The 17304-nt window shown below is 46.6% G+C and overlaps 5 protein-coding genes across 5 annotated transcripts; 2 read left to right on the top strand and 3 right to left on the bottom strand.

Moving 5' to 3' along the window:
* Positions 1 to 259: 259 nt before the first annotated feature.
* BDCG_01242 (DNA polymerase delta subunit 1) lies at positions 260 to 4915 on the bottom strand. The gene is made up of 5 exons (XM_045416746.1): positions 4342 to 4915; positions 3889 to 4254; positions 1999 to 3812; positions 413 to 1920; positions 260 to 320 (listed from the first exon to the last, which is right to left on the bottom strand). The coding sequence occupies exons 1-4, from the start codon at positions 4741 to 4743 to the stop codon at positions 1182 to 1184; spliced, it is 3321 nt and encodes a 1106-aa protein (XP_045272401.1). The 5' UTR covers positions 4744 to 4915; the 3' UTR covers positions 260 to 320; positions 413 to 1181.
* A 350-nt stretch (positions 4916 to 5265) lies between these two features.
* BDCG_01241 (tyrosinase) lies at positions 5266 to 6908 on the bottom strand (the record flags this gene model as incomplete). The annotated part of the gene is made up of 5 exons (XM_045416745.1): positions 5266 to 5528; positions 5652 to 6145; positions 6219 to 6304; positions 6365 to 6469; positions 6630 to 6908. The coding sequence occupies 5 exons, from the start codon at positions 6906 to 6908 to the stop codon at positions 5266 to 5268; spliced, it is 1227 nt and encodes a 408-aa protein (XP_045272400.1).
* A 3084-nt stretch (positions 6909 to 9992) lies between these two features.
* BDCG_01239 (C6 zinc finger domain-containing protein) lies at positions 9993 to 12136 on the top strand. Its single transcript, XM_045416744.1, has 2 exons — positions 9993 to 10465; positions 10623 to 12136. The coding sequence occupies exons 1-2, from the start codon at positions 10397 to 10399 to the stop codon at positions 11754 to 11756; spliced, it is 1203 nt and encodes a 400-aa protein (XP_045272399.1). The 5' UTR covers positions 9993 to 10396; the 3' UTR covers positions 11757 to 12136.
* Positions 12137 to 12155: 19 nt separating this feature from the next.
* Positions 12156 to 15471, top strand: BDCG_01238 (PEK protein kinase). Its single transcript, XM_045416743.1, has one exon. The coding sequence runs from the start codon at positions 12793 to 12795 to the stop codon at positions 15256 to 15258; it is 2466 nt and encodes an 821-aa protein (XP_045272398.1). The 5' UTR covers positions 12156 to 12792; the 3' UTR covers positions 15259 to 15471.
* On the bottom strand, positions 15446 to 17218 carry BDCG_01237 (alcohol dehydrogenase). The gene is made up of 2 exons (XM_045416742.1): positions 16028 to 17218; positions 15446 to 15924 (listed from the first exon to the last, which is right to left on the bottom strand). Exons 1-2 carry the CDS (start codon positions 16901 to 16903, stop codon positions 15700 to 15702), a joined length of 1101 nt encoding a protein of 366 aa, XP_045272397.1. The 5' UTR covers positions 16904 to 17218; the 3' UTR covers positions 15446 to 15699.
* Positions 17219 to 17304: the final 86 nt, after the last annotated feature.

The raw sequence follows: 17304 nt of genomic DNA, 5'->3' as shown, positions 1-17304 counted from the left end.
CTGCAACAGTTGACTAGCCTTGCCTTCATGGGGCCTCACCAGATCGCCAATGAGCAGAATATTGGTTGCTGGGGTTTCTGCATTATTTAGGCCATTTCGGCCATTTCTCGGGAGAGAACATTAATTATCTACCTCCTCGAACAAGCAGAATTGTATCTAAGCACCTCCGTTGAATTTCTCTCCTCCGTGCACACATTGCCAAATATTTTATCTTCCCTATAATTGCGAACAGGGGACAAGTAACTTGATAGTACTTTACCCGAGGAAAGTAAGGTGGATTGCTATCTTGGTTTCTCATATTTGTGTCGCATGTATTTCGTCTGTTCACGTTAGTTGTTCATTTACAAGCATAGTACGACTCGACTAAGTAGAGGACGGAGCATATGAAACTCTCTTCTCAAGGCTGTCTCACAGATGTATTCAAAAATCTTGAATTTCATCTAGCAAATTTATTTTAACTTTTCTTTTCTACTACTTTTGTAGCCAAAACCACGAACTCTGTCGTAAAGTTTTCGCATGTGGGATATTTAAGTTCATAGAAACTATCTGGAGGTGGATGCGTTTCGAAAACTGTAAGTATATTTAGAATGGATAAAATAGGATGTCGCAGAAGTAGAAAGCTAGTAAACAGCTTCACGCTGACAGGCCAAAAATGTCGTCATTTTCGCAGGTAACTGCGATGCATGGGATAAGGTTATTGGTGCTTTTTATAGGTGTACGTACCTGCGGTAGATACGTAGCCAAGAAGGGTAACAGCCCAGAATGAGGAGTTGGGAGATAAAAAATAAGGAGCGAGAGAGTGATGGTACAGAAATTTTGAAGGAGGGGAGAAGGGCCCGACCGTGCCAAGAACATGAGGTACAGATAGCTAACTATTTGGCCGTCATCAAAGATGAATATGGACAAGAACAGGCAAGAAAAGAAAATATTCAAGAGAGAATATATAAAATACCATTACCATTAGTAGACGTACATGCAGCATATGCCTGCCACAATGCTCATAAAAACAATAAACAAAAATATAGACGCAAAAAGCCAGGATCCCTTCACATTTTACACAATGCGTACATGTCGTAAAACCAAGCAAGCCAATCCAGGATGATTTATTCCCGATGTAATGCCAGCATAAATTCAAGTGACCGATGAATAGAGAGATAACATATTACCTATATCCCACTCACCTACCAGGCCCCCAGATCGTGATCAAAGCGTGCCAACTCCTTCTCAGCGTCCTCAACATCCTTCTTCGCCTTCATCCGCATGTAGAATATCGGGCAGTCCCTGCTCGAGCAGATAACCTCACAATGCAAACTGCCCTGACATCGCTGACACTGCGTCCACAGGCGGCCAAACCGCACTTCCAGATCAGACACTCTCGTAAGGGTTTTAGTGTAGAGCTCGCCGAGGCGTGGGCGACAGTTCTCACAAACAGCGCCCTCGGCGCCTTCTTTCCCAGTAAGGGGCTTCTTACAACCCATACACGTTTGTGTTTTCTTGGTGAATTTCATCAGGCCGCCCAGCGTCGGGGCCGCGACGGAGATGGATCGAGTGTGCTCCCCGGTGAGCAACTGGCCGGCCTTCTTCTCGCCAAGGATGGGCTCGAAGATTCGCGTGAGGGGCTTGGCGAGCTGATTATCAAGGTAGTACTTCGTGTCTATTGGAATATTGTTTTCTAGTACGTAGATCGGGTCTTCCGATTTTTCATAATTTTTTGAACCTCCAGCACCTTTAACAATGACATATGCAACTCGGTCGCCGAGCGTTGGGGCAGAACCGGCGTCACGCTTCTTCATCCTCTCTGCTAGCTCGACATGAGCTTGTTTCGCAGTATAATCCTTTTTAGAGAGGGCTTTCGTGATCACAAGTTTAGACATGTCGATTTTGTTTTGAAGGAGATCAGAGATCGTATCCTTCACGTAACTATTGGGGAGGGGGGAAATGAAATGTCAATAGAGCAGCGCAAAGGGAAGTAAAGGGAAATAAATCTAGAAAACATACCTTTGGGCAGCGCCGACATCTCGATCAATGAGGATTTTCCTAAGGACAGTTTCGATAACTGTCTGTACCATACGGCAGTTGTCTCGGCGAACGGTTTCAATGCCCTTGGTATCCATTTTATCATACTTGTCTGGTCTCGTCCAATAGAGACCTGCGTAGCGTTTCTTGTTGATGAGGAGATATGGGAAATACACCTTCTCGAACTCCAATTTAATCGGCTTAATGAACTTAGCTGAAACAAAATCAGCTGCCTCCCGCCCAAGCTTCATTGCTTCAGCAAGGTCTTGCATTCCAAATTTAACCATGACGGAGTCAGTATCACCATACACGACCTTAGCATCGTGAGAATACCCATTGGCGATGGTGAATTTAGCCTCTACCTCTTCCTTAGTTTTCTCAATCATCTGGCGGCCGTAACTAGTCGTGCTACTGGCGATAGGCAAACAGGGTAGTCTGCCAACAGTAGCACCAGTCAGGCCGTAAACGCTGTTCGCACTGATTTTAAGAGCAAGTTGTCGTCCGTTCAAGACAGCCTTTTTGAAAGGGTCCGTTTCCACAGCAAGCTCCTTCTTTGCGCGTTTTCTTGCACCAAGAAGTTCTTCTAAGATCTGAGTCAGGAGCCCTTTGCGGACTTTTGAGGTGCAGAACCTATCCCCGTTTGGAGTCACGATATAGTCTTCTCCTTCCTTCATTTGGTGTGTGTCGATGGTTGACTTCTTTAGAAGAGTCGTGTAGCACAGGTTGTGTGCTTGAATAATACTAGGATATAGGGATGCGAAATCAAGGGTTGCTATCGGAACATCGTAATAATCTCTAATAGGCTCGATGACGGTGGCTCCTTCGTACTGTTCGCTAGTCGACTCGTTCCGTAAATTGGGAATAACCAATTGTTGTTCGAGAGCCTTGCGGAACAGTTGGCTAAGAAACTTGACTTGCTGTCCGCGGGAAAGCAGGAAGTTGAAAGGTACGCCAGTGACTCTTGCCATTTCAGTATAGTTGACAAGACACATAAGTTTATCCATCAGTCGCTGAGGTAAGTATGCATCCTTCAAGCAGTAAACAGCCAACCGTCGCCGCGAGTCCGGCGTTCCATTAAAAAGTTCTGTAATCATAGTGTGATGGACATCCTCCTTTTGTTCTCCTAAAAACTGCGCACATACTGAATTTAGAGTGTAGCTTCGCAGCTGATAGTCCCGCTGAATAAGTTGCAGGAGATCGAGTTGAATTCTGCCGCTGATATTCGTAGATTTGGACTCCCGGTTGCCTATTTGCTTGCTAGAAAATCTTGCGTCCCCTACCCGTGAAGCGATATGCTTCAGTCTGGACCAGAAGTGGAATCCTGAGCATTTGAGATGTTCCGCTCGTTTAAGAAGGTAGGGGAAATCGAAATTAGCAATATTGTATCCGATGATAACGTCCGGATCAACCTCCTCCAAGAAGTCTCTCCAGGCCATCAGCATTTTTTCCTCTGCGTCAAACTCGAAAAGTTGGGTATTGACAATTAAGCTACATGTGTCCAAGACGAACACATTTCGAACGAATGGCTTTGACTCCCCATAACGTGTAACGACATTCGCGATTTGAATTACCGGGTCTTGGTTGGCCTCAGGAAACACACCCTTGCGACCAGCGCACTCTATATCGAAGGAAAGGATTCGGAGCGGTGCCATTTTTGCCCATTCGCCATCGTTGGGATGAGCAATAAGATCACGGTAATGAATCGTAGCTTCTATTTGGCAATTCGACAACCTTTCGTTCATTGGGAGCATGTGGTATTTGGAAGCCGGCGCCTCGACCCAAGACATGCCCGATATCTTCAAAAATTGATTAGCCGAGGCAAGCAGGTGCAAAGGGGTAGGAGGAAGCTTAAGTCAACAAAGAAATTCTTACCCCTGTATCAATCATAAACCGTAAAATATATTCTATATTATCAAAGGTCAAAATCCCATCATCATTACCTCTCCACATGCCTTTATAATTCGCCTGGCCGGTTTCAATCAGCGTTCGCAATTTGTTGATATGTCGCGGATCTGTCACTGTGATTTTCAAGTAGGGACTTTTCTGGTTTCCCTGAAATCCGAAAAGGTTTTCTCTCATTACCATCTGTACTGAATGTAAAGCTGGCTGATGAAGATCGATTTCCTTTTCAAGATACGCCTTAAATCCTTCACAGTCTGTTGGAGCAAATGAGACAGGAGCAGCCACATAGAGATAGTGTAGAAAATGGGTAACATGTAAGAGAACCGAATGGCCAGCCTAGATGAGAAGAAAATGATCTCGTTAGGATGAACCAAATCGATAAAGCAACTAGATACCTATTATTGGATGAATGAGCAAACCTACCTCAGTAACCCCGAAAAGCTTCACCGCAGGCTTTCCACCTCCTAGCGTCCCTTCCTCCACTTCAATTTGCTGGAAGCAAAGAGTGTCTCGCGCTGCATCAAAATTATCTAAACTTGGTCGAGCCCACTGCTGGTCTTTTTCCGAGTTGCTCTCCTTCAGTCCTGAAATGTCCTGTGTCAATTTCTCCAAGACTTCCTCCTCGAACTGGCTTTTCTTCTGCGATTGACGAGGGCCTGAGGATATTAGCTTCCGGTTGCCAGTCTGTGAAGACGGTTTAATGCCAATAGCTGGCTGGTCGGTTTCGAGCTTCCGCTTCTTTGCGGTACTGGGCGACTTCGGCAGTACATTGTGACGGCTGAGTGTAGCGTCGCCAAGGACTCGTTTTTGTGGGGGTTTTAGCATAGTTGAGTTAATTGTAATTATACAATGGTTTCCTGGGGCATATCGAGAAACAGATTCGTTGACATATGTCTGTTTTTTCTGGGGATGATGTGAAGGTCGTTGTCGCTTTCTGCACGGAGTACGCGTGCCGGAAACTGCGAGCCGCCCAATTACGTGACGTTGTGAACCAATTAAGGACGCCAGCAGACGCGTGAGTTTAAATCACGTGATTGTATTCTGCGCGTTCCGGGTGCAGAGATATAAAAATTAATGTATTGTATTCAAAACGAGACAAAAAATTCATAATTATGCTGAGAAGTACTTATACAATTATTCTACATCTCAAACAGTAGCCAGAAAGGCGTTTATTCAAGCAGCCACACTGGCAAGTGTGTTCAACCAACCAGCTCGTGAGCTCACTTAGATGCGGCCAACCCTAATAATCTGAAGAATAAAAGGAATAAATGTCAATTAGAGATCATATATAGTCGGTGAAAATAACAAAAACCACGAAAATCCGAAGACCGTAGGGTGATCTTGGGATCATTCATAAAAGTAACAAAACGGTCCATCAATTGTGCTCATAACCTCTCGCACAGACACTGGCGGTGCAAGCGGACCCACGTCGATGATGTCGTCTAAAGTTCCATTTCTGGTAGGAGGTATATTGGCTAGCGTAAGTGTGCCATAAATTGCATCCCGTCGTTCCTTAATATCTAGCCATTGCCAGATGGACCAGAGACGATCGATCTGGCCATGGTGTAGGAAGAAAGCTGGCTCTTGGGGGCTGGAATAAAAATCCGAATCTGGACGCAACGAAAAGCATTAGTTTGTCTCGGACATCATAAGTGCGAGTCAATGGTTAGGTGCTACCTGTACACCACAGGAGGGTATATACAAAATTCGCTATTTATGCTGAGTATACATACGTTGGCCAGTCATCCCACCCAAAAAGAGATGTCCACCACCATGCACCCCAAAGAAATTCAGCGGATCATGTTTCGAGCCTTGATTGCCCGGTAGCCCAGCGAGACGAGATTGAAACCCATCTATGTCCTTACTCTCTTCAATAGTCCACGTCGACCAGTTGAAAGCAGTGTAGTGCTGGCCTATGAGGGCGTTCATATCACGCATCAAACATCTGGGATTGTATCGCAATGGATTATTTAGGTCACCTCCGGGCATAGCAACTGGGCCTAGATTGGTGGTTAAGTCTGAAAACGGACCGTACATAACGCATCCTCCTCCAGTTCCAGCCGGAAAATCGTGACCCTCAGTTTGTGGCAAGGGCGGAGGAGGAGCCGGACGGTATGTTGGTGCCCTATCTGCTAATGGAGCACCATTACTCCCCAAGCTATAGGCCGAACCGTCAAACACTGCAGATTTTTCCGGATCATGGACATCGTATCCCCACTCCCAATAACTTTTGAATGGGTTAAAACATGAGTATATATTCACAACAGGCCACAAGTTAGGCTGGATTGAGGGATTCTTACGGACTAGCCCCATGATATCCACATTCTTCTCTAAGAGCCTTCTCGTATGCCCAGACGAAGTATCGGTGCCAGGCGAGGAAGTTGAACTAGACAGCATAAGCGCTTGGGTAAAATATGAGAGGGACGCATATATATCAAAAACATACAGTTCCATGGATGAATGGGGTTTTGTTAATATGGACAGCTGCGAACGAGTCAAAAAGATTTTTAGAGCCAGGTGCTTCTTGCTGTGTAAATAATGATGGTTTCGACTGGAGGCAATACACAGCGTCAATATATTTCCGTCTTTCTGCCTTGGACAAGAATCGCCTATATAAGAAGCGCCAGTGAGTTAAATTGGTGTGTATGTAGTTTCGGAGGGAAGAATGTCAACTCACCACTCCTTCCTAATAGTTAATTTACCTGGCGTACATTGATGGCGACATATTTCCCCACGGTCATCATCCCGATGACCACTACCGTCACCGTAGTCATTGTTACACCCTCCCGCCTTTTCATCGTGGCGAGTATCTCGTCGTCCTCTAAGTGCCTCATACAGGTGGTGGTTTCCTTGCTTTGCAGCTGAAGAAGGCGTGCTCCGCTGTCAATAAACTCCCGTCTCTTTCTGTTCGCTGTGTCAGACCCTCCCAGTGCTCCAATTATCAAAATACTGCAAAAGCAGAAGAGAGACGCCAGAACATGTTGCTTCATGATTGGTGGTAAAAACTTGAAATTCTCCGTATACAAATCTGTGGACAAATATGGAATAGGCTTGATAGTTAGTACAAAGGTAATGTATAATAGAAGACTCGAATCATATATAAAAACACATTACAATGAATGGGAACGACTGATCCAAGAGGCAGGGAAGTTGGGAGTGATGTAGGATATAAATATGAAGTGCGTCGGGCTATTGTTAATCATAGCAATCCCAAATAAATGAGCACGTTTTTTTTGAGCTGGATCGAATACCAATTGGCGTTATCAAACAGAAACTAGCTTGATAATGTGTCAAGGACATAGCTCCAACTTCAACTTTGCAAGATTTAGAGCATCTTGTCGTGAGATAAAAGGCCGTAAATGGAGATATTCTTCAAGACAGAGGCCTTTGCGTACCCCTTGGGGATGCCTGTGACACCAATGGTATCCAGAACGTCAATTTAATTCGATCATGGCGGGCAAAATGAGGGGAGCAATTCTGCAACGTCTCACAAGACAGTAGTTATAGACTAAATAACCATCTCCATCTGAAAAACGAAAATAATTTCGTGATGGCTAATTATGTAGGATATCAAACTCGATGCGAGAGAAAATGCTAATGAGATCGACCACATGATACGAGACTGATCCAGAGAGTCTTGACCCAGTGAGGAAGATTGCACTTCACACTAGAATGCAGATAGTTTGATCCCGTGTTAACCTAAGACATGAGAGGTGAGTGGAGGGGTGGCCATGAATGGGCTGTGATGTTTAGCACAATATTTGCGCGCAATAGAACGTGCCGTAGAACTGCCAATCGTCGAAGAAAGAGGCACCTGTGATAAAAAGCTCGTTATTATTTAGCAGATCGAACACAACCAAAAAAAAAAAAAAAAAAAAAAAAAAAAAAAAAAAAAAACGCTGAGGAAGAAGAGGAAGAGGAGGAGGAGAGAGAGAGGGGGGGGGGGGGGGGAGGGATCAGACCGATGACCAAGCAACGAGCTTAAGCAGAGCCGTGTACTGGACACATGAATTCACACTGGCGTCATGAGATAATTGCTAGCAAAGCCGTCGAACCCTCAACGGCCTGCGTTTTACAGGAGGAATAATGTGTCTATCTCGTTGGGGGTTGGGGTACAAAAAGTGCAAGATACGAAATTGGCGTAGGTCAACCTGCAGGTCAAGCGCAGGGCACCACTGAGCACTAGAGATAAGTGAGAGGGTCTCAAAATTGGAGATAGACAAACCAAACCCAACAAACCATGTCACATTGTGCACATGAGTTGATGTCATTAAGTTAGTGAGATTGGTCAACCACGGCAAAGCGTTTATAAAATTGAACCAGCCCTCCAACAGAGTAGGACAGATATGTCAGAAGGATGGATATCTGGTGAACAAGAACGACAATTACAGAATTCTGGACTTCAAAGCTGTACCTAACGCCGACCTTGTCGGGGAGCTATAAAATTATGTCAGTAAGGTATCACAAGCGGATCAAGTGAAAAACTCAGAGCCATGAGAGCTATTTATCTCGGATGTGTGTTTATAACATAGAGGAGGTCGAAGCAATCGTAGAAGTTTTCGAACGGGGGTTGGCGGGATAATCCAGAGCTACTCGGCCCCAAAAGCATATCGAGCTCCAAATGATATGAAATAACGAGGTATATATTCTCAATCCAAAAGAAGACAACTGCCCGACCTCAAACACCGATGAGACATATCGCACTGAGGTACGGTACACTTATAATCTCAAGTTCGCAGCAATTTAAGCAAACATTTGTCTTTTCAGGTTGAGTTTTTATGGTCACACGTTGTACAGTACATAAAAACGCGACCTCCAAATACTCGGGTAACTTAACTGTTTGGAGAACCAACTGTCATTCCCCAGATCCCTGGGTTTTGACTGGGGGTGCTTCCCTGCTGACAACAACTTGCCATGCGTGTCTGAGACTAGGAAATCCGGGGAAACCATACTTTTAGAGGGCTTGCATGGGTATGGCTTTCCGAGGATGTAGGCTACTTCTTGATCGAAACTTTGCGCTGGGACTTGTGAAATTAAACCTGTTAAAGTTTCAAAAATCTGACCTCTCAAGTTAGATAACCATGAGGTAGCACCCGAGTTCAATGATAGTCATCTTATAAAAAAAACCAACAGTAGATTCCTTTTCCGAGCCGTAATTAGCCGCCGCATTGAATAGGGCGATTCCATATGACAAAGGCATGGCTGTCTTCAAGTGTGTCTTAATTTCTGACACTTTGTGATCCTCCTACCCGGGGTCCATGCCTCAATAGGCATGTACAAAAGAATCATCCTGCACTCCTTTACATTTCGTCCCTTCCGTCATGAAGGTGTTGTGGAGCCAGTAATTCATCAGGTCCCTTACACCGGAAGGACCCGAGCAGCCAAAGAGAATGTGTTCTGCTGCGTCGCAATTGCGGTAGCCAATAACACAAGACATGCTTTGGGGCTAATGGCAACTAGGGCGGTCAACCATTGAGGTATTTGTAGTTAGAGGTTATATTGGTGCCATTCGAGCGCATCGAGCTCAAGCTGAACACGCATTCCTCAGGAATTCGTCAACGCGCCGCCACAGAAATCCTGGAATACGTTCCTGTGCCGGGATCGCAACAAATTCTGACACACATAAGGACCCGGCAAAAACCGCAACTGGGTCGCGGTGAAAGTTTGAAGTCCCATTAACAGCAGGAATAGTTACGGAGCCTGCGCTTTGTTTGATAGATTTCCTCCAGGCAAGTGTTGCTCCCGAGTGAGCGTGGCGACAAAACAGACCCAAATAACTATCAGGACAAAAATGTGCATGCTCATAGCTTGAAGCTTTCGATAATGGTAACAGGAGCTCAACAGGATATTTCCGTGTTTTCTGAAGCAAGGTGTGAAACTGCAGTAAACTCGACTACGATATATCAGCCATGTGAGGATGGGGCCGACACTATGTAACTATGTAATGTACGTACATGTACTCCGTACAGTACATACATACATGTACTGTACGGAGTACATACCCACCAGCTGGGTATCACACCTGCGGATAGTTGCATGTGGATACTTTTGGGTACCCGTACCATGAGCTGGTGGCGGCTTCTGGCGCTCCATGTCTTGCCTTGACAAAATGATTTTCGGCGGACATTTTTTTGATCTCATAGATATTGCCAATTTCACTGCGCAGCTCGTATTACGCATAATTTACTTTGTTTGATTTGTTTACAAGGATTTTTCTACCTATGGTGACCTTTTCTTAGCATGGTTTAGTCCCTTTTTATTGTCCGGTAGTCTGAGCTCAGCGGGGTATCCAGGCGAACGCGTGCTGCTGAGCCTTCCTGGTTTAAAGATTTGATCCAGGGAACCCTGATCATGCCCTAGATGTTGTTCATGGCTTTTATGAAATTTCACCGTGGCTTGCTTTACTACGAACATTTACGCGTATGATCTGACTGGCATGCAGAAGCGAGGGAAATAATAACAAGCTTCTGTATTCACAATGCCGCCAAGAAGAAGCCATCGCAAGTCCCGCCTGGGATGTATTCAGTGCAAGAGAAGAAAGATAAAGGTAAGAAGACAAGTCGATTTACGAAGTTTCCCTGGATTATTTGTGTTTTCACCGTGGTCTAGTTGAAATGGAAACGAAAAGAGTAAATATCATAGCACAGAGGTCTAGGCTCAACTGTAGCTTTCATCGAAGATATCTGACTCTACATATGTAACAGTGTGACGAGGCTCCGCCGCCATGCGGCAACTGCAAAAAGCACAATATTGAATGCCAATTCGCGACCCCTCCTGGGGCGGTACGCCTGAATGGTAGAACTGGCCGTTGGCCGGCGATCGTCAATGGCGCCTCAGCACTGCCGCCAATTTCCTCGTCAACTGTTGATCAGCTGGAAATCTTTACCACCTTTGACAGCAGAAATCCCCAATTCACATCGAATTTACATATTGATGATTTGAAGCTTATGCACCATTACACCACGGAGACGTATACGACGCTATCAAACACCCCAGAACATATCGAAATATGGAGAACCGTCATTCCCAAGGAAGCTCTTGCTCACCCCTTTCTAATGCATGGACTCTTATCTCTGTCAGCACTTCACCTCATTGAGTGCAGCAGCAATAACGACCCGAACCTCCGAAAATATGTCGAATTAGCCACCATGCATCAGCATCTTGCCCTTGCAGCGTTTCGGCCAGTGCTGAATAACATCACCCCGTCCAACTGCAACGCTGTATTCGCGTTCTCGAGTCTCATCGCGGCGCTGGCCTTTGCTTTCTCTCGTTTTGTCGGCAGGCCGGGTGGGGGCGAGCCCGTTGCTGAGCTACTTCAAGATTTCCTTCTATTTCGCGGTGTGGAGAGCGTGCTAAGTACATCATGGGAGCTCATACAGAAGGGGGAGCTGGGGCCAATGATCCGGCGTCCTGCGGATGGTATACCACAGCCGATTTCTAAAGACGTCATAAATGCACTTGATTATTTGCACGATTGCAATGGAGCACATGTAACCCAGCTAAGTGCTGAAGAAAAGGATGCGAATAATCATGCCATCCGCGAACTTCGGATTTCGTTTGAGCGACCCGCTTCGAGCTTGGAGACTGTTTTTCGCTGGCCGATCCTTCTCCCCGAAGCCTACCTTGTGCATCTGAAGGCCCGAAAACCCATGGCGCTGGTGATTCTTGCGCACTACTGTGTCATCCTTTCCAGGTTGGATTCGTGCTGGTGGTCGCAAGGCTGGGCGAGTCACTTGTTCGAAGCAATTTATCGCTCCTTAGGCGTAAGTTGGAGACCCTTGTTACGATGGCCGATGCAAATGCTTGGATTGGCTGATAAGCTGGCGAATATTCCATGAGCTACGAATGACGCCTCTGTTATCTGAAGGCCCTGCTACTACGGAGCTACGCCCCGCGTGGTGGGTGGAATGGAAGATAATACGTATTCTTCAAGGGCAGCAAATACTTTCCCATAGTTTGTGAAGGAGTATGGCGCAGAGTTTGATGGAGTAGATTGTAAATAGTTTGCCGTTTGTTTTCCTTTCTGGCGTCATTCTGACTCATCTGCGGTTTTGCACTGTATTTCTATTTGGTTAGTTAAGTTACCTAATTAGGCAGTATTCGTAAGTTACTGTTATTCATTTCGCGTTTATTGGCTCTTGTCACTCGCTTAAATATCCTAAGCTAGTTAAGTGTAGTTATCGGAAGGGGAGCTTGCGCTGTCTAGTTAATACGTCGGTACTATCGGATTCTTCAGCCTCAACTTGCGCGAGGCTCATTCAGTTGAACCTCCAGTGCTTGTGCTCCAATTTGATATCGACCAAATGGGTATCGATATGCCATGATCCAACATGTTTATTACTGGGATGACTTTTATCTTTTTATAGTGGAATCCTAGCCACTAATTTGTGCAGCTCCCTCAGGCAGAGAGGCAAGCCACCGGCGCCCTTCGAGCTATATCAAATGGAATCTGATCGAAACTCACAGGCTCAAATATCATAATATCCATGTTTTTGAACCCTTTTGACCCTGGTTATTCAAGAATCCCCAGCGCAAAACTTCCAACTGCTTAGATTCACTAGGGGACCTCTTTTTTTCACTTCACTGTTCACTAGTTCCTGCATTCTCCAATATCACTTACAGAATGCTGCTAGAAACATGTCATTGTCATTCTGATTGTGTGTAATGTCTGTTTATACTTCGCACGTTACCTTTGTTTACAGTAATATGATACAGTCTTTCTTTTTTTTCCATTCTACACACTCCTTTCTGAAATGATTGTTGCCCATTGTGCTTGAGTTTCCTTGCCATCCCTCGTTAAACCTCATTTTAAATATTCGATCTCCTCGTCGAGTCCAGAAGAGTGCAAAAAATACAGAAAAACACAGACGCATAATGTCTACCCTATTTCGTTCTCCGGAAGATATCTCGTCTTCCGATTCCGAACCTCTGCCGGAGTTTGACCCTGGTGAGACCGACGAATGGCCGGGACACTCCCAAAAGGCTCCCACAGACACAGGCACCGATACTGCCGAGGCTTCAACCCGTTCTCATGAATACGGAACGTCTCAGTATGAGCAAGTTGAGACAAGTAATCGCCTTGACCAGGGGGATATCCCCGAACTCAATGCGGAAGGACAGGCTGCTATGATGACTGCCGCCCTCCTAGAATTCTATTGCAACAGTCGCGCTGCTGACATCCTCAATGGGCAACCAGGATCCCATGGACCATATACTCGAGATTCTCCTGAAGCGAAATTCTTAGGAAGGCATATGTATGCCTACAAGTCGCAGTTCTTGTCTCATCATGGTGTTATTGCAGGGGGAGTCGATGGGGAGGATTGGGAAAGTACGAGACAGTATTATAGAGATAACCTGGATGTGCTTGGTATGGCTGCCTTAGGAGATGCGGACTTGGGCGGCCGGTCCCCTCGCCCATCATCGAGGGGAGCTGTTAGACAGGCTGCAGGAATGGTAGATACAGAGCAACTTCAAAAGCGATTAGAAGGCCTCGATCTTGAAAACATAAGGAACTTCACTCCACGTGGCGCTTCCCGCCCTAGTCTTCAAAGACGTATTACTGACAAAGCCCATGCTGAAGCTCCCAATGAGTCCATGCCGCCAAATATTGCGGATCTCGTAAAGCATACTCGTACTCCGTTCCCGCAGCTTCCCATCAACTTACCTGTTCTATATCCACAAGCTATGAATTTCCCCACTTCCCGCTATACGATTGAGTTTGAAGAGGAAGCAATGATTGGCAGAGGGTCATATGGTGCTGTATACCGCGTGAGACATCACGTTGATGGCCAAGTTTATGCTGTGAAAAAAATACCGCTGGGAGAGAAACGACTGCGGCAAGTGCAGGAACGTGGTTTGAGAGGTCTAGATCATATCCTGAAGGAGGTTAGAACGCTCGCTCGGTTAGAGCACCCAAATGTTGTGCGTTATTTCGGTGCTTGGGCTGAATGCCCCAGTGGCCCAATTATCGAGACTTCCCCTACGAGCTTTCCAGTTGGTCATCGCGAGATGGACGATAATCAACAGCCACTCCTGAGCCCCGTATCGTCATCACCACGAAACGATGAATTAAACTTTAGCATCGTGTTTGAGGACTCCAGCCACGGAATCGTATTCGAGAACTCTTCCACAAATCGTGAAAGTGAAGTTGACGAGAGTGAACTCTCACACGACACTCCCGGCGCACGACGCGATAAGCAGAAATTTTATCAAAAATCAAGTGGCAGAGGTGACACCGTAGACGATGAAGTCCAGTCTCTTCCACGCCATTTTGACTTCCCAACCCCTGGCCACACAACAACGGAGAGTGAAACAAATGATGATGTTTTTTCTGACGGGATGGGGCATAGTGGCTCCATGGCCCATGTCAGCCGGAAAATTGACCTAGTGAAACCTGGCCCTGTCCTTATGTTGCATATACAAATGTCGCTACATCCCTTGAGCCTGGCAAAATATCTGACTGCGAAGCCCGTCGCGCCAGGTCCCAAACCCCCGCAACATTGCTACCATCTAGTTCCTTCTCTCAAAATCATTCTGGGAGTCTTGGCTGGCGTGGAGTATCTGCATGCCACTGGCATAGTGCATCGGGACCTAAAGCCTGCAAACATTTTCCTTTCTCCAGCAGGTGCGCAGGACAGCCCATGTCCAACATGCAAGAAAGCTGGTACAGAAAGGACTTGGTACACGGCACCTCGCATCGGTGATTTCGGCCTCGTTGCAGAAATATCCCAATGCCAGGATGAAGATAAAGGGCTTCTGTGTAGTTCCACAGGGACCCATGTCCGTCCTGTTGGCACGGAATTCTACCGACCGCCCATCGTCACATCCTCATACCCTACCACAGGTCACAGCACACACCATGGAATCAATGACAATGGCGGTGGCCACGGTGACAATGAGATACACCATAATAAGATACGCAGTGCCCTCAGCATCGACGAAAGCCTAGACGTTTTCGCGCTTGGTGTCATCCTCTTTGAACTACTATATAAGTTTGAGACCCGAATGGAGCGCCAAATGACGCTCTGTGATCTGACCTGTTCACCCAATCCGCGGATGAAGCACCATCGGCAGGACCACCAACACCAGCGCAGGCCCTCCAGACTCGTGCCTAAACTTCCACCTGACTTCGCAACCAAGGTTGATTGTTCGGGGATCTTCAAAGATGAGAGTGAGAGTGGTACTACGGATATCCTTAGAAAGTTGACTGGATGTATAAAGGGAATGCTCGATCCGTATCCTCGTTGCAGATGGTCATGTAAGGATGTGCAGCGATGTTTGAATGACATAGTATCCAGGTATGAAAACCCAACCTGGACCGGTGATGTCGGAATAAATTAGAAGCAAAGCCATTCTTGCTGCTTTCTTCTTTGGGTTTCAAGCGCATGATTCTCCCCTCCTTTTATGTCTCCATCCCTTTTCGGAGCCTGGTGTTTCCTTTGTTAACTTCTTTTTCCTTCCAACGGCGCTATGTCGCTCTTAGGTGACTTCCAATACTAAATATCCTAGAGTTTGATTGTGGTAAAGCTTCTGAGAAAAGGCGAAAGACCTTGTAAGATTTAATTCTTGGCTCTGGATTGCCCAAATCCATTTGTTTGCTTTTGGTGACTGTATATACAGTAGTTCGTGCAGTTCATGCACAGTACATCGCCACTCTTCTGGAGCAGTATCTCACTCACTATGCTTGTAGGAATCAAACGGGAAATCATGGTTATCTCCCTTTCAAAATGGGCAATAGCGAAAGGGTGAAACGAAGCGGATGAAGGCGGAGTAAGTTCGTAGTTATAGCGCAGCCCGGCCGCTTTCATTTTCATCAACATATATCACTGCCTTTCCATATATTTTCCGCGCCTGTAGGTCTGACATGGCATTGCGCACCTCACTCAACCCACGGTATCTCTTTTCAAACGTCACTGGCTTGACGGCATTAGACTTTATGAGGTTCATCAATCCATCCCATATCAGTTTGGTTTCATTAGGATTTCTGCGATTGGTTTCCCCGTATCGCTATTATCGTATGCGCCCAGTCAGCTGTCTGAGGTAAACCCCATATCTCCGGAATTGAAAAGGGGGGGGGGTAGGAAGTGGAGGCTGTGCAGGAAGAACTCACGTAACCTATCACAACCGCCTGTCTCAACAAAATCCGATTAACAGACAATTGCTCCATAACACCCTCTCTCCCTGCAAACCCCACGAGAACAATCTTTCCAGCGACAGGCCTCAAGCATCTCAAACTCTCTTTAACCAACCCAACATTATCAATGACTACATCCACCCCCTTCCCCTCTGTGATCTTCCTAACGTTGCTCATCCAACTTTCACCACCATCTCCCTTCCCACCCGTCTCCACAATCGCATCCACACATCCAAGGCCCCTAAGCATCCTCACCTTCTCCGAATCCCCTAAGCTCCTCACACCTGCAATCACCCTCGCCCCGCACGCCTTAGCTATCTGGCAAGCATAAACACCAACCCCTCCTGCCGCCCCATGAATTAGCACCCACTGCCCATCCCCCACATCCCCACGCATCACAACGGCCCCATATGCCACTGACGCCGTAGCCGCGAGGCCAGCTGCGTCTTTAAACGCCCATCCTGGAGGGATGCGGTGGAGAGAGCCGACGGGGACGACAATGCGCTCTGCAAAGGCACCCGGGCCGGCTCCGAAGACTTTGTCGCCGATTTGGAGTGGGTGTTCGTCTGCTGTATCGTGATTGCTCGTGCGGGCAAGGGGTGTGGTGGGCGCGGGTTCGCCGAGGGCGATTATTGTGCCAGAAAATTCGAGGCCGAGGGTAAAAGGGGGCCGGATTAGAGAGGTGTTGTTTTGGTGCTTGCCCTGCGCGTAGAGGAGATCGACGTGGTTTAGGGCTGCGCAGTGGATTCTTATCAGCGCTTCGTTGGGGCTGGGGGGTGGTGGGATGGGGATCGTTTGTGGGCTGATGGAGGAGAGGGGGGCGGAGAAGTCGGTTATGTGGATTGCTTGCATGGTTTTTGCTATTTGTGAAGGAAGGTCTCAAGCAAGGATGGAAGGTAGGGAAAGGTGTTTGGTAGAGGCGTGGTGGGCTAGGAGTTATCGTTTACTATCGTAGTTCGTTTGAGAAGATTTAGTTGAGAGGGCAGCGCGGAGGTCTGGGTACGTCGAGTCATTGCGAGGAGTGATTTCAATTAACTCATCGTCAACGACCTCAATTGAATCGCCAGTATGAGAGTCTGAGCCTCGGATTAAAAAGTTGGGCCTAGTCTTCCCTAGGTTTCTGTTTGATGCGCATTTGAATTCTTCTTCGCGCCCTACCTAGCTACATTATTGGTAATTTTGATTGGTTCGCTGTTTGTATAGTAGTTACATGTACCTCGGGAGCTAGGATATTGGTATCGGGCCGAGTTTGT

The sequence above is a fragment of the Blastomyces dermatitidis genome (assembly GCF_000003525.1).
Source record: "Blastomyces dermatitidis ER-3 genomic scaffold supercont1.1, whole genome shotgun sequence".
NCBI lineage: Eukaryota > Fungi > Ascomycota > Eurotiomycetes > Onygenales > Ajellomycetaceae > Blastomyces > Blastomyces dermatitidis.
The sequence above is the reverse complement of the archived record's forward strand: the minus strand, read 5'-3'. Positions and strand labels throughout refer to the sequence as shown.

Coding starts and splice junctions, on each gene's coding strand:
- BDCG_01237 (XM_045416742.1), bottom strand. CDS start 16,903: ATGCAAGCAATCCACATAACCGACTTCTCCGCCCCCCTCTCCTCCATC. Junction 15,925..16,027: donor AGGCGGTTGTGATAGGTTAC/GTGAGTTCTTCC, acceptor ATACGATAATAG/CGATACGGGGAAACCAATCG.
- BDCG_01239 (XM_045416744.1), top strand. CDS start 10,397: ATGCCGCCAAGAAGAAGCCATCGCAAGTCCCGCCTGGGATGTATTCAG. Junction 10,466..10,622: donor GCAAGAGAAGAAAGATAAAG/GTAAGAAGACAA, acceptor CATATGTAACAG/TGTGACGAGGCTCCGCCGCC.
- BDCG_01238 (XM_045416743.1), top strand. CDS start 12,793: ATGTCTACCCTATTTCGTTCTCCGGAAGATATCTCGTCTTCCGATTCC.
- BDCG_01242 (XM_045416746.1), bottom strand. CDS start 4,743: ATGCTAAAACCCCCACAAAAACGAGTCCTTGGCGACGCTACACTCAGC. Junction 3,813..3,888: donor GGTTTATGATTGATACAGGG/GTAAGAATTTCT, acceptor CAATTTTTGAAG/ATATCGGGCATGTCTTGGGT. Junction 1,921..1,998: donor GATGTCGGCGCTGCCCAAAG/GTATGTTTTCTA, acceptor CCTCCCCAATAG/TTACGTGAAGGATACGATCT.